This window comes from Poecilia formosa, unplaced genomic scaffold (assembly GCF_000485575.1).
Source record: "Poecilia formosa unplaced genomic scaffold, Poecilia_formosa-5.1.2 Scaffold14, whole genome shotgun sequence".
Taxonomy (NCBI): Eukaryota; Metazoa; Chordata; class Actinopteri; order Cyprinodontiformes; family Poeciliidae; genus Poecilia; species Poecilia formosa.
The window spans coordinates 3,926,710-3,940,962 of NW_006799953.1; the positions used below are offsets into that span (position 1 = coordinate 3,926,710).

The 14,253-nt window shown below is 39.3% G+C and overlaps 1 protein-coding gene across 1 annotated transcript in view; it reads left to right on the forward strand.

The window, feature by feature from the left end:
• The first annotated feature begins 4,778 nt into the window (after window positions 1-4,778).
• Window positions 4,779-14,253, forward strand: part of LOC103133957 (androgen receptor-like) — a 39,608-nt gene continuing 30,133 nt past the window's right edge. Inside the window, exons 1-3 of the mRNA XM_007545969.2 lie at window positions 4,779-6,290; window positions 12,329-12,480; window positions 12,678-12,794. Coding sequence (XP_007546031.1) covers window positions 5,158-6,290; window positions 12,329-12,480; window positions 12,678-12,794 — 1,402 coding nt within the window. The 5' untranslated portion in view covers window positions 4,779-5,157. The remainder of the gene's footprint in view (window positions 6,291-12,328; window positions 12,481-12,677; window positions 12,795-14,253) is intronic.

Sequence of the window (14,253 nt, forward strand, 5' to 3'; positions counted from 1 at the left end):
ATTACTATTATTATTATTATTACTATTATTATTATTATTGACATCACCCTCTTCTCATTTTACAACTATATATATATTTTTTAGTTGAATAAAACCGAGCAAGCCAGGTTTTGTCTGTGGAGTCTCCTCTTTTGTTGCCAACTATGACCTAAGTTGGTAACAAATGGGGCTCGTTCATAGTTATGTATCCTTTTGGAATGAAATGGTGCTTTCTAAGTCTCTTGGTGTTTGTTTGTTGTTGGGTTTTTTTTCTCACAGTCAGTAAATATGACTGCTGACAACAAAAAGTAGACATAAAAATAAAAGTTTTGTGGTAATTTATGTCGGCACCACGTTAAAGGAGACTTCACAACATCTTGGCTCCCTATAGAGAGTTATACATTGTCTGCAAATATAAATTAATCTTAGTTTTGTGGTTTTAGAGCTGGTGAGTTTCGCTGTTGTTTATTTGGTGGACCAATTCTCCTGGCAGGTTTCAGATAGTTCTGGGAATCTTGATTTGTTTTTTGTTTTAGGTCAGAGCAACTTGTGTCAGGTACATTTCCATAACTTTCTAGGTAAGCCGTCAGCTGCCTGGTTGCTTATCAGAGTCACTGGGTTATGAGTTTAAAACACCCACCACCAAATTGCATGCAGACTAGGGTGGGGCCTATGCTGTACGTTTTTTGGTTAGGTGTCTGGTTATGGGAGAATGAGCCCCATTATGTAGGTGTTTCTCACTAGTAGCTGGCTTAGTGTTTTCAGACAATGATTCTAATTTTGTAACTTTGAAAACTGTATCAGTAGTTTTTCCCCTTTTTGCAGGATTTTCACAGGAAGTGACCAGTACATTTTATGTTTCTAGGGTTTTTTTTTGTGTGTGTGTGTGTGTGTGTGTGTGTGTGTGTGTGTGTGTGGACATTGCTAAGTTTTTCAAACTCCAAATGAACATTTGTTGGTTGCTTCAAAAAAAGAGCAACTATTGGAAGTGACAAAATATTTTGGTACCGTTTCTTCTGAACAATCCAAAAAAGAATTTGTTCTTTTGTTTGTTTGTTGTTTTTTTTTCCAATTACAAAGGAAACATTAATTGAGAAGGATTTGTTGTGGGTAGAAAGTGGCAGCAGAAACATGTTAGCTGCTGTACCAGAGTTTTCTCAGCTAATAACCAATATAGTTCCTCCCTGCTTTAAACTTTGAACAGCAGAAAGAGTTGTTAATGTTGGAGCATCGACAAATTTTAGAGCGTGAGAAAAATACTAAAGAACAGGAACTTGAGTTGGAAAAGTTTAGATTAAATGTTCGTTTGTGTGAATGTGAATTAAAGCAGAGGGAAGAGAGAGACAGCGTTTAGAGCGATACAGACTAGATCTGATTAAAGAATAAAACATTTCTGATTCCAGTCAGTCGAGCTCAGCAGATTAAAAAAAAATATATATATATATTGATGTCTATGCTAATCTAAAACCAGACACATTGTTTTTGTGGACCTTCCCATCTTTTTTTTTTTTCCCTCAAAAGTTCAACTCTTACCAAGTGGAGAAGGAAGCATTGGTTTTAATATGGACCATACAACATTTTGAAGGTCCATGCACTATTGTAGTTTATACAGATTATAACCCCCTCACATTCCTTCATTCTGTCCAGAATCCCAATCACATTGTTATGAGATGGTGGCTAATTGAGCCATATTTTATGGGAGAGGGTGTGATGGCTTGGGAGCCCTGGGTTTTGCATGTTTGTTTCTCCCTTTCCGTGGTAATTGGGTTGGCTTGTTACAGATCCAGTTGTGCGAGAAGTGGGCGTGATGGCTATAAAGGTAGCTCCTACACAGTGCCTCTGTGCTCCCCTTTCTGACTCCCTCCGGGCGACTGGCTTGCCAAATGGGTAATATTTTAGGTTACAGCTCTTTTTTGTTACTTCGTCATTTACTCTTACCAGCTTTCAGGCAGGACGTTTACTTTTCTTATTGACATAACCCTCTTCTCGGGTCGGGGACTACAGGTGGAAATTGGCGCCAGAGCTAATGCACCTTTCCTGTGTGGTTGCACGGACAATACTGCACATTGTCCCTGTTTTAAATAAATAAATCGTAAATCGTACGTCGTAAATCTCATTTTACAGCAAACTGTTTTTTTTTTTTTTTAGTTATATAAAATTGACCAAGCTAGGCTTTGTCCGTGGCGCCTCCTCTTTTGTTGCCAACTATGAGCCAAGTTGGTAACATTAAGATTTACAGTTTTTCTTGATTGCTTTCGTGCAGCTGTCGACTCAAACACCACATTTTCGAAGTATTTAACACGCTGACCTAAACAGCTGTGCTCATAGTCAAAGTGACACGTTTTGTTTGCAAAAGGGCGCTAAGGGTGCCAAAACATTTAAAATATGAAACAAAAGCAAATGTTGCCTTCGCACAACATGCCAACAGCTTGTTTGCCAGTTGCGAAAACACAACTGGCAACAAAGTGTATGAGCTCTTCCAATCAATCATTACATAATCGACAAACAAAATAAAATACAGCAGTAGATTAGTGCTGGTGTTTTCAAAGTATGGGAGAGCTAGCTACCTCAGAGAGCAGATAGACAACCCGCCCCCTTTATGTTGTATTATTGCTACTATTTCTGTAAACGTTTTGCTGTTGCTTTTTTTGATGCTCCATTCATGCATTTCTGACTGATGTTGTGGGGTTTACCTGCTTTAGCTGTGCATAAGCAACACATAATATGATGCTAGCATTGCTCTTTCATTGACGGTGCTAAAACTACTTTCTGATGTGACCGCAGTAAAAAAAAAAAAAAAAAACTCCTGGGTCTTTACAGACAACACTGTGGCAGTGAAACATCTTCACATCCAGTCCATGAAAATCCTAACGTGAAATAATCGTGGTCATACTTCCATATTTAAATTTCGCTTGACTCAGATTACGTCTCTTTACCCAATGTAGCTTTAGCTACTAAACATCTATCAGTTTTGTCTCTGCCATAAGCTTTGTGAAGTTGGCTAAATGTTCACAGTAACTTTTTCTAGGTTTTTTTTTTCCTCCTGTCACGCCCTACCGTTTGAAAATCCCCAGCATAGCCCGTGATATCACTTTCATACTAGCACCATTTGTTATCTTTCCACATAGGCTGTGTCAAATTGTCCTTCTTGACAAAAAGTGCGATGATCCAGAATCAGAAATGCTTCGATGCATGACGTTTTTGTAAACTGTGCCTAAAAAATTAGAAACTGTACTCTAAATGTAAACAAAGAAAGAAAAACACAGAGAATAAGAAAGTTAGGGGGGAAAACTGTTACAGTAAAAGAAAACCTGCCTTGAATAACACAGGCATGGCATATTTTAAGGCCTGGAGGCTAATTGCTAAGTGAAAATCTTAGGGGAAGTGGATTTATACTGACGTATGTAGCTTCTAATAGTTAGAAAAAGGTGATTTATGTTTGATTACCACATATTTAATTTACAAGAAGCGTCTTCTGTTGAGATGAGGGAATCCCAGTTCATTTAAGCTGGTCAAAGCAATCAATATAAACTAGAACACCCACAAATATTTAACACTGGATGTTTTAAATCATTTTGTTGTCGCAAAACTCCTTTTCAAGCCCAAACTTGCACAGCCTGATGCCATTAATGCTGTGCTTCTATGAAGAGCTTTGTTTTATCACCTACAGTTACAAACAGAGCTATGCTAAAACGCACCCTGGCTCATCCATTGAAATTTTCTCTTTTTTTGTATTCGTAACAACAGTCGTTCCACCATTACCCATTTTCCATTGTGCAGCGTTTGACACGGGCTCAAGCCACAGCTTCAAACTGCTCAGAAACTATTTAGATGTTTGTCTGGCATTTTCTTCCGCTGCTTGAAGCAAAATCAATTTAGACTTCCTTACACCAGTGCCACATGTTTAGAGTAAAATAGCAGTTTTACTAGCATGAAATTCTTTTACACTACCAACCACTGAGAGTAAGCTTTTGGCACATGCCTCACAGTCTGGGATTTATTTTCAAGCTTAACAGTGTTTCCTTTTTATTTTAGAGCTGCAGGACATCTTCATCTTTATTGGGCAAGTGTGGATTTATTTTGTGGACATTTTATTGTATTTTTATTGAATCTTCCTTGGCCTGCTCCCCTCTGATGTTGCCACAGCAGATTACCTGCCATTGCCTTACCTTACCAGTGTTTATTGATCTCTGTTTTCACTGAAAAGCACCTCAATAAATGTAAATTAAACCCGCTTTATGGATCAATTATGATCAATTGATTGATTCTGGAACACAGAAGCAGCTCCTTTGTCTTCCCAGCTTCACCAGTGAAACAGCAAGTCTTTTACAGCAGCACAGCGATCATTCATCTACATCGTGATGCTGTAAATAAGCACAAGTGAATCTGATTATGGGATTTAGCTTCAGGGGAAAAACATTTTAGTAATGACGTAAATTGTTATGGCAGTGGACACAGCAATGTAAGTTGTGCCGAATTGTTACTATTAGTAATAATAATAATTATTATTATTATAATTATAATTATAATAATAATAATAACGTTAATCATAATAATAATCTGAATATTTTAAATGTACAGTGCAGAACATGCAAACAGTGTAAAGTCGGATCTTTGTTAAAACTGGAAAAAAAAAAAAAACTCGTTAAATATATTCTTATATTTAGAGAGTTTCTTATCGTGCCAGGGATGTGAAGGAAATGTTTGCCTTGAGCAAAACATCCAAATAAAGCTGGTGGCAGGTCATAAAAATGTGATGCGCACATGAAAGCGTGATGTAAAACTGCAGGCAGGGAGCATAATGTAGATAATAGGACGCTTGTTTTGGGTTGTCTCGTGGAAACGCGTTTCAGAGTGTTAATTAATTACAGCGTAGCCTACGTTTATTAGTCTGCAAATTATGAATCATTCTGCGCTCTTGTTAGTCGTTCAATGAAAGAAAGTAACATATTTAGACCGTTTTCCTGCTGCTGACTTTAATCAAAGCGTATCCGAGTAACTCCGACTCTCACTTTAGGAGGAGTTTGCGACTCCTGTTGCTCTGTGAGACTTTTACCAAAACGCCTAGCACAAAGAGAGATCGGGCCGAGCTGCAGATAAACCGTTCCCGGGGACCAGCTGGGGGATTTTCTGTCGTGCAAAGTCCAGTCTCGTGGCCAAGCGAACTCTTTCTGGGAAATGAGCCAAACCAGCCGACAGTTATCTTGCAGCTCCGTTTGGTCCGGGGTTAAGAAAATAAAGGCAGGCGACGCGGTGAGAGCTCTCGGCATGGCGCAAAAAACTGAGGAAAATCCAGTCGGTTTCACGAAAAGCTGCGCAGGAAACGGCAGGTTTGATGAATCCGATAATAATGCCAGGAGCTGTGGGTCTGGGTGCGTTAATCCGCCAGCCCGTGACATGGAGGCGCGCTGCTGTCAGACAGCTGCTGCTCCTCAGGAGGAGTTGTTAAACGCTGACACCAGATCCTTTTCTGCGTGCGCCACAATCTCAGAGACAGCCAGAGAGCTGTGCAGAGCAGTGTCCGTTTCTTTGGGTCTCACCATGGAGTCCAGTGACATGAGCGACGTGGACGCCGCACTCCCCCCATGTGCGGCAAATGACCAAATCAGCGGAGAGTATTTTTTCGGGGTGGACGCCGCGGCTGTGAGCTGCCCCGATGCCCAGACCCAGATTACTTACAGGTGTCCCGACCGGGAAGAGCGACCTGTGCACGGCCAGAAGCCAGCCGTGAAGATGTATAAAAGTTCAGAGACGCCTGCGCATTTTCATCACCTCGCCTCCAGCCGGACGTCTGTGAACGCGCAAAACTTTACACCGTGCGAGGCTGAGGACACGGATCACCTGAACGCAGCCCGCACCGTTTCATGCCCTTACGCCCCAGACCACTTAGCCCACTTCGCACACACTTCGACGGCGGCGGCGGCCAACGAGAGGCCATGCAGGGCGGCTTACAACCCTCAGGAAGGAGTGCGGGATTTCGTGGACGCCCCGGAGAGCGACTCCGGCGGATACCAGCCGGACCAGTACAGCGTCAAAATCAAGTCCGAGGGAAACGATGGTTGGGGGTCCTTCTGGGGCGGCGGGTACACCTTCAACAAAAGGTACAACACGCAGTTCTGGGGGTCCAGGCAGTGCATGAACGCACACGAGTCTGGACCGAACGCGGCGTTCATATGTAATCCATACGAGGGGAGCGTGGTGCGCCCGGAGCAGTGGTATCCCGGCGGTATGCTGAGGACCCCCTATCCCAACTCCGGAGACATGAAGAGCCAAGTCGGTGAATGGCTGGATGTAGTCTACAACGATACCAGGTAATTCTATTATTATTATTATTATTATTATTATTATTATTATTAAAGGATAACCAAATAACTGGTTTTGTAAAAATTCTACTTTTTTACACTTTCTAAGTTGTGTGTAAATATATTTATATATATATACATTTGAAAAATGAAGTGGACTAGCTTTTTTTTCTTTCTTTTTTTTTTTTTTTTTTTTTTTTTTTTTTTTTTTTAGTTCGCGCTTTGTGGTTAATCAGATCACCAAAAGTGATCCTGTTCATCCTGAATCCAATTAAGGATCACGCAGTCTGAGCTTGCTTGTCGGTCTGTCATGATGTAGAAAGAAGTACAAACTTTTTACAGAAGTACGCATAAAAGCAAGCAGCAAAACAAAAAACGACAATCTAGAGATTTTGAGTTCACTCTGACTTTACGGGGAACACAAAAAAGCAAAAAAAACAAAACAAAAAAAAAAAACAACAAAAGAAAAAAACAAAAGTGCTATTCTTCAAGTCTCCAAATAATCACAGCGACTTTATTGGTCTGTCCTGTTATTCACGGCATATAGGACAATTAAAATAATTCCTGTGCTAATTGATAAAACGTCTGGTTAAGTCAGTTTTCAACATAAACGCCAGAGAAATAAATAAATAAAAATTACGAGAGTCAAGAGTGTTTGAGTAATTCCTTATTTTATGTGATTCCCAAGCTCTACCATTTGGTTGCAATCAATCATATGTGCCCTTTAAAACCATGTACCCTAATCAACTTCTCTGGTGTTTCTGACTGACATTAAATGGCCACAAAAGAAAAAAAAACTTCGAAAGCATCAAACCTATAATGAGATAAAAACATGTGTTTCATCTTAGCTAGCATCCTGTTTATTCCTTGTAGACAGCTGTTGTAGTTGCATTCCTACTACACGTGTCTTTTTTTCATTAGAAACCAAATCATGTCCAAGTTTCTGAGAGGATTTTACAGCTCTCACTCAGCTCACGCAAATTAATTCGAAAACGTTGACCAGACAGACATTCAAGCTCATTATATCAGATACATATTTGAGTCACATGAATGTGTCTTGAATTAAATTTATGAACAGAGTTAAAATCAGTCAGCATGGGATGAATGCTACTTTGTAATGAAAAAAAAGAAAAACCCAAAAAACAAAAAAAACAAAACAAACAACAACAAAAAACAACGAAAACAGTTTTATTACCCAGGCGGTCTGTTTTAAGATTTTTGGACCAAACAAATAGCTGATGGTGAAGTCTCATAACTCTCTTGCTTAGGTAAAAACCATTAGAATCCTGCATGCTGGTCGGCCAGAAGCCCACGCAAACAGCATTCGCTCAAGCAGTAGAATAGAATAGCTTTGAAGCAAAAAGAATCAGCAAAAAAAAATTGCTTTCCATAATATCATGAAGCTGTATTCTTTTAAACATCACAAAACCAGTAATTTGACTCAATGCTTGGCGTTGTTGATGATGAAGGATGTGCTATGAAGGCAAATGATTTTAATGCCCCGTTCTAATTTGCATGTGTGTGCTTAACTGACTCCATTTTTTTTTCTTGTAACAAAGTATTCGTATTTTCTTGCTCGAATGACTGAAAGGAAAAATCTGTAGCTAATATGTTGTATGTATTGGATTTGTTTTGCTTAGATAGAAATTCTTTGAAGATCTGCACTCAAACTTGCATCTCTATGTTCTTTTATGACTTAGTTTGGTTTATAACGCCGAATGGACCTGGTGTGGGGATGTTGATTGACTCTAGAGTCATATATTACACAGCCGAGGGCTTTTCTCCAACTGTCTGAGTTCACTGAAGGTAATGACTCAGTGTGTGCACTCTCAGACTCCGTTTTTTCTCAGAAACCATGCATGTAGGTGCAACATGTTTTTGTAATTTGCCTTTTAATGTTTTGACTGTAGAGGGCGACAAGAAACATGCAACTGATCTCCCCACTCACTGGACTTTTTTTGTACTTTTTTTTTTTTTTTTTTACAGTTTCCTTTTTAGACAACAAGGTCATCCTAGTTCACCAGACGGTACTATGGTCTAGCGGTCTTATCCAGAAACCTGTTTACTGCAAAACAGCTATTTCATGTGGTTAAACATTCAAATGAACAAGAAAATTCAGCAGACACCCTTAACTATTAATTAACATGTGCAGCAAAGATCTGCTGCTCATCTGTATAAAAGCTGCTCCCATCTGAACCTTTCCTCGCAGCAAATTGCTAAAAAAAGCACACACATCGTGTTGCTTAAGACAAAAAGTTTCGTTTTAAATGAAAATGCCAAATCAAAGCAAGTCAAGTTTATTTGCGCAGGACATTTTAGCAACAAGGGAGCTCCGAGTGCTTTACGACATAAAAACAAAATGCATTAGCCAATTATGAAACGAGCAAAACAAAAAAACATCACATTTTGTCAAAAATGCTCTCGTCAAAATCGTCAAGTGTGTCGATCAACATTCTGCTTGTTCTGAATCAGAGGCAACTCTAAACCATGGGGTTCAGCCTTCATTTTAAATAACTCACCTTCTCAGCAGTTTTCTCAAATTTGTTCCAGATTAGTCTCGTCGTGAGTTTCTTAGTATCTTTTGCAGCACGATAACGTGCATCACGTGGTATCGTTTGCTGATGGAATCATGACAGCAGAACCCATGCTAAAGTTAATAAGCATGTCCCATAAATTTAACTTGGAATCAAGTTGAGAATTCAGAGAGGTGCGAACAAAATAAGAGCGTGACTGCCAGGCCGCAATAAGTAAAAGTGCATGAGAAATATTAATGCTTTTGCAAGGCATGCGGCCTAATGGTGGTCACTACAACAAATCATGGTAGCTGGTCAATGCAGAACAGCAGACCACGTCTCTGACACTTGGACGGAAACAAATGGCCTGAAATGGAAAGTGTCAGCTGGGCACCTGGAGATGAGCAGCATAAATATTTGACAGGTAGCCGAGATGGTTTTTGTCTCGCATTGATGCTGAAAATGCATCAAAATGAGGCAACATTTACCATCACAGCTTTATATATGCTATAGTTTTATTCTTCTAAAATAGTAAAAACCCAAATGATTTAATGATTCATTTATTTATTTTTTAAAAAGATAATAATTATTGTTTTCTAATTGATTCTCCAGGAGTCTGAATCCAAGTGGAAACGTTGAAAGTTTTTTTTTTTTTTTCCACTTACCTCAAAATCCAATATGGCTGCCATGTTTGAGACATGGCAATAGCTACAATAATAAACTGCGCTAATTTATACTTCTGACAGTTTGTTTCTCCAGATTAAATCTTTTTGATAGATACTTTTGTTTGCACTTGCTTTATATGTATCTGTTTGTGAGCATATTCAAATAAATAGCATGCAAAGAAACACGCTGCTGTTAGCTCGTATTGCTAATAACATCTAACTTGTGACTGAGCACAACTTTTAGCAAATTTACAGAGGTTTAAATTGTTCTTTTACCAAGTGCATGCAATGTACGAACCCTTTCTTTCCCCCACTGCGATCCATTTTACTGCTCTTTCTCAAACCTCTGTCCTTATAGATTTTACAGGACCAGGCACTCACCTCCAGCAATCTGTTTCTGTAACCCAAAACTGAGCATACTCTTTCTCCTTCTTGCCATTTGTTGTCGTGGGTCGGAGCCAACCAATAAGGCTCTCTATGGGGAGGGGTGAGGAATTAAAACGCAGAAAAACAGAGGTCAGAAATCTTCAGTGAAATGCATCTGCAAATGCACTCTGCCTATGGTTGTCTGGATTGAAGTCTATTTGCTGGCACAATTACAAGGCTCTTAAATCTGCTAAAGCAGAAACTGCAAGAAGAGAGGACCTAAGCGAACAGGTTTAACCCAGGCTGGCAGGATGTTGAGGTTTTTGAGGAGAAAGATGCAGAAAGGACAGGATTTTGTGCAAGAGTCATTAGGTCTAAATGCAGAAAGTTTTGAGAGAGAGAAAGAGAAAGAGAGCGCATGGCAGGCTTGCAAGCAAGCAGGATGTTTTTAAGTTTGTGAAAAAAGCTGAAAGTTTGTTTTTGTCAAGTAGAAAGTATTGTACTCTTGGGTCACAAAAGTATTATTTTTTTTAATTATAAAAGCAAAAGTTATTGTAAAGGTTTTTTTTTTACACCAGCTCAAAACTACAATACATATATGGAATATATTAACAAAAAAAGCAGTCTGATTTTTGTAGAAAATGGATCTTTAATCCAAAGTAAACATAAAACGTCTCTGGTTTATTTGCATATCTAAAAGAAAATCAAACAAATTTAAAAATGGTTGTTTTATTAATTCTTTTTCTTATTTCTTACCAGTATTTGGGTCACTGTTTTGCTATATTTTGAAAAGTTAAACAAAAAGTAGCACAAAAGTATAAATGTCACTGGTTATTAGTGGTCCTATTTAAAATGATAATATAATTGTCTAATCTCCACTGTTGGCATTAGGATGATCGTAATTTATAACCGTTTTGAGGTATTAGTCTTAAAAAGCACCCATCTTTCCCTCAGTCAGGGCTTGCACACATTTCTTTCAGTTTTGAATTGCAGTCTGGAGCCGAACAAAATCATTCCGGGGGGCGCAAATGGTCCCTGGGTGGCGCTTTGGACACTCCTGCCTTATAGTGGAAATAAGAACTTCTGCTGTTAATTTCAAAATTTCTATTCTTTATCCATACACACGTGTAGCTCCACACAAATCCCACTGGTTCTCCAACTTGCAGCGGGAACATGGTACAGACCCGAGGGCTAAGGAGCCATTTCACTTTAAACCTGTTTTTCTTCTGCTATTCTTCCTTTAGCTTCTCTTTTGAAATTAATTAAGTTGGTAAGCGTTGTATTTATCTTACTTTGAGTATTACCAGAGGTAAACCAAATACCTCCAGAAGCTGTGGCCGTACTTGGGTAACATGCATGAGAACCATGGCAAATCAGTATGCCAAACAAGCATAAATAACATGGAGGTGGTCATAAACATCATGCTGTGATGCATAAACCAAAAGGAATCTGTGCATGGATTTAGGCCGACTTTCAGTCTTCGGAATCGGTTTAATGTATTTAACGGAGGAAAACTTCAAAGGGGCTTCGTAGAGCTGAGCCACTTTCCTTCCTGAATCGTTCCCAAACTACCCCTGCATGCGTGTAAATCTCGAAACTGTCTCAAATACTCCCTCCTTACTTTAAAGTCAGCATTATTAGATTCTGCTGAATGCCGGTGGTTTTCTTTCATACATAAATATACCTATATATACTTGTAAACATTAAGAACATTAAGACAACTCTTGTGTTTGTGAGAGAATTCCTGCTTTTTTATTAAAAGTTGGAAACATGTCTGATTAGTCATGGCAGCTTCCTGTTTACAAACAACAAAACACCATGTGGTTTGCGTCATCCTGGATCATCCCATTCCAGAGTCTTTAAGCTTTCATCCTCTGGCTGGGATGTGCGCGTCGTCAATAAAAAGGCCAATTTACAAGCCTGAGAAGTCTTCAAAAACAGCAAAATCCCCCTCTCGACATAATGAGAGCGAATTTACTCCGTAAAAATGGTTGCTAAATGACCAGTACGCCTTTCGACATTTCCTGCGAATCGGGACGCTTCATCCTTGTCACCTTTAAACCGAACCTTCGTATCTATCTAGCACGTCACAGAGGAAACATTGTGTCTGAGGCTCCTTTGTTATCTCTTCTCTCAAGGCTGCAGCCGGCCCAACTTAATCCACATCTCATCCCACAGCTACAGCGCGGGCGCTCCGTGCTTTTTCCACACCATGCTCTGTTCAAATCTATATAAGTTGCACCTTGTTTGTGGTTAGACATTGGGAATTATATTAGGTGTTTTGTGGTGCTCAGCTTTAGGCCTAATTTGTCCGCAGTGGGTGATACTTTCACAAGAAAAAAAGGAAACCGAACATGGAGTTTTAATACAAGAAAAGGGGAAAAAAAATGATTCCACTTACAATAAAAAAAAAATCCGCAAAAGAAGTAAAATCATGTGTTTGCTTGCTTGAAGGTCACCATCCGAGGTACACACGTTTGTTTCATCTCATGTTTGACTGCAGGTTTGAGGCTGGCAGAGAGCACATGTTCCCCATGGAGTTCTTCTTCCCTCCTCAGAGAACATGCCTGATTTGCTCAGATGAGGCATCTGGCTGCCATTACGGTGCGCTCACATGTGGCAGCTGCAAGGTTTTCTTTAAAAGAGCTGCAGAAGGTAAATTAGAAGTTCCAACTTGGATTTACAGTTTGGTGCCGGCGCTTGAAAAACCCTCCACGTATTTATTGCTTGAGTTTCTTTCTGTTTTTGACAATGGAAGCACTTAGTAGTTAAATGAGATTTCTTTTTTTCTTTTTCATTGGATCATGTTTCAGTGGCTCAACTAACCCATGGTTTGCCTTTGTATCAAATAGGTAAGCAGAAATACTTGTGTGCAAGCAAAAACGACTGCACCATTGACAAGCTAAGAAGAAAGAACTGCCCCTCTTGTCGGCTGAAGAAGTGCTTTGAAGCTGGGATGACTCTTGGAGGTAGGGCAGATTGTTTTAAGATGTCTTTTCATTAATATGATTACATAACCAACTAGTGAATAAGTAGGAATGTAGCCTGTATACATTGCCATGCAAAATTATTCACTCCTCTTGGACACATTTCAGTACATTCCAGGCACAAACAGCTGAGGTTTTTGGGGGGGACTTTCGAATGAAGGAGTAGAGTGTTTCTATGAAATGGAATGAAAGCGATTCATGGTTTTCACAAAATGTAAATAACAAAAATCTCAAAAGGGCGGCGCACATAGTTTAGCCCCCTGGAGAATCAACAGGTTATAGAACCGCGTCTTGCTGCAGTTTCCACAGTCAGACTGGATGGAGACTCTCTGAATATCAGTTTCCACAGATTCTTTGCAGTAGATTCCCAGTTGGATTAAGGGTCAACAGTTTGACTTTTGGGCCTACATAAATATTAGTAGGTTTTCAGCTGTGGTCTACAACACGTTTAGAGTGTTTCATAACCTAACCCTGCTTCAAATCTCTTTGCACTTTGCATAAACGTTTATCAACGCATACATTAAGTGTTAAAGTTTACAGAGATTTACTTAGTAGTGAAAACATACTGTGCACACTTCACCTAAGATATACGTCAAACTAATTATGTGCACACACACTTGTACACAGACACACACAGACCTGTAGACTAAAAAGCTGCGCTTATCAGGTCCCTTCATGCCACTTCATTCACCGTCAGCCAATCTCTGCTGGATGCTAGCTCTGCTTTAGCATTGGGAAGTTTTTATAAAGTGTTCCCAAAAAAACTTGCTGATGATAAACAAAGACCAGCTGGTTGAAAAGGGATGTCCAAAGTGTACACTCCCCTGTTTAAAATGCCAAGATTTTGTGGTTTTTGCACATGTCTGACATTTATCTTGTACAGTTCAAGTGAAACACAGAGATAATCCATCATAAAGAAGAATGTAAAAACAGGAAAAAAGCTGCTGCATCTTGGTTGCACTTTCAGTTTTCAGTCTTCTTTGGCGCACAGCTTGCATTGCTTGGAAGAAAATCGGTGCAACATCAATAAAAGTTTAACTGTTTTTGTCTTGTCAGGATACTCCTGGCATTTACTCATTTGCATCCCTTAGAGAGAGTCATAGTTTGCAGAAAGATCACAGACGATTAAATACATGTAATTGTACAAAGGTCTTAGTCAGGATTAAGGTACAGAAAATTATATCCATACCATCCAACTTGGTAAAGACAGTAATCATTGATTACATAAAATCTAAAACGGTGACATTAGAAAAATGGGATATTTCTTTAAAAATGGTAACTATTCCGGATTTTACGAATTAGTGACTTGAAATCACTTGACACCAGATGTCCCTAAAATCTGACAGGTTTGGAGAACCTTTATAGTGTGCAACTGAATCCAAAAATGTTTCAGCCCAATATAAGTTATGATGTCTTTTTTTTTTTCTTCCTCAAAGAAGAT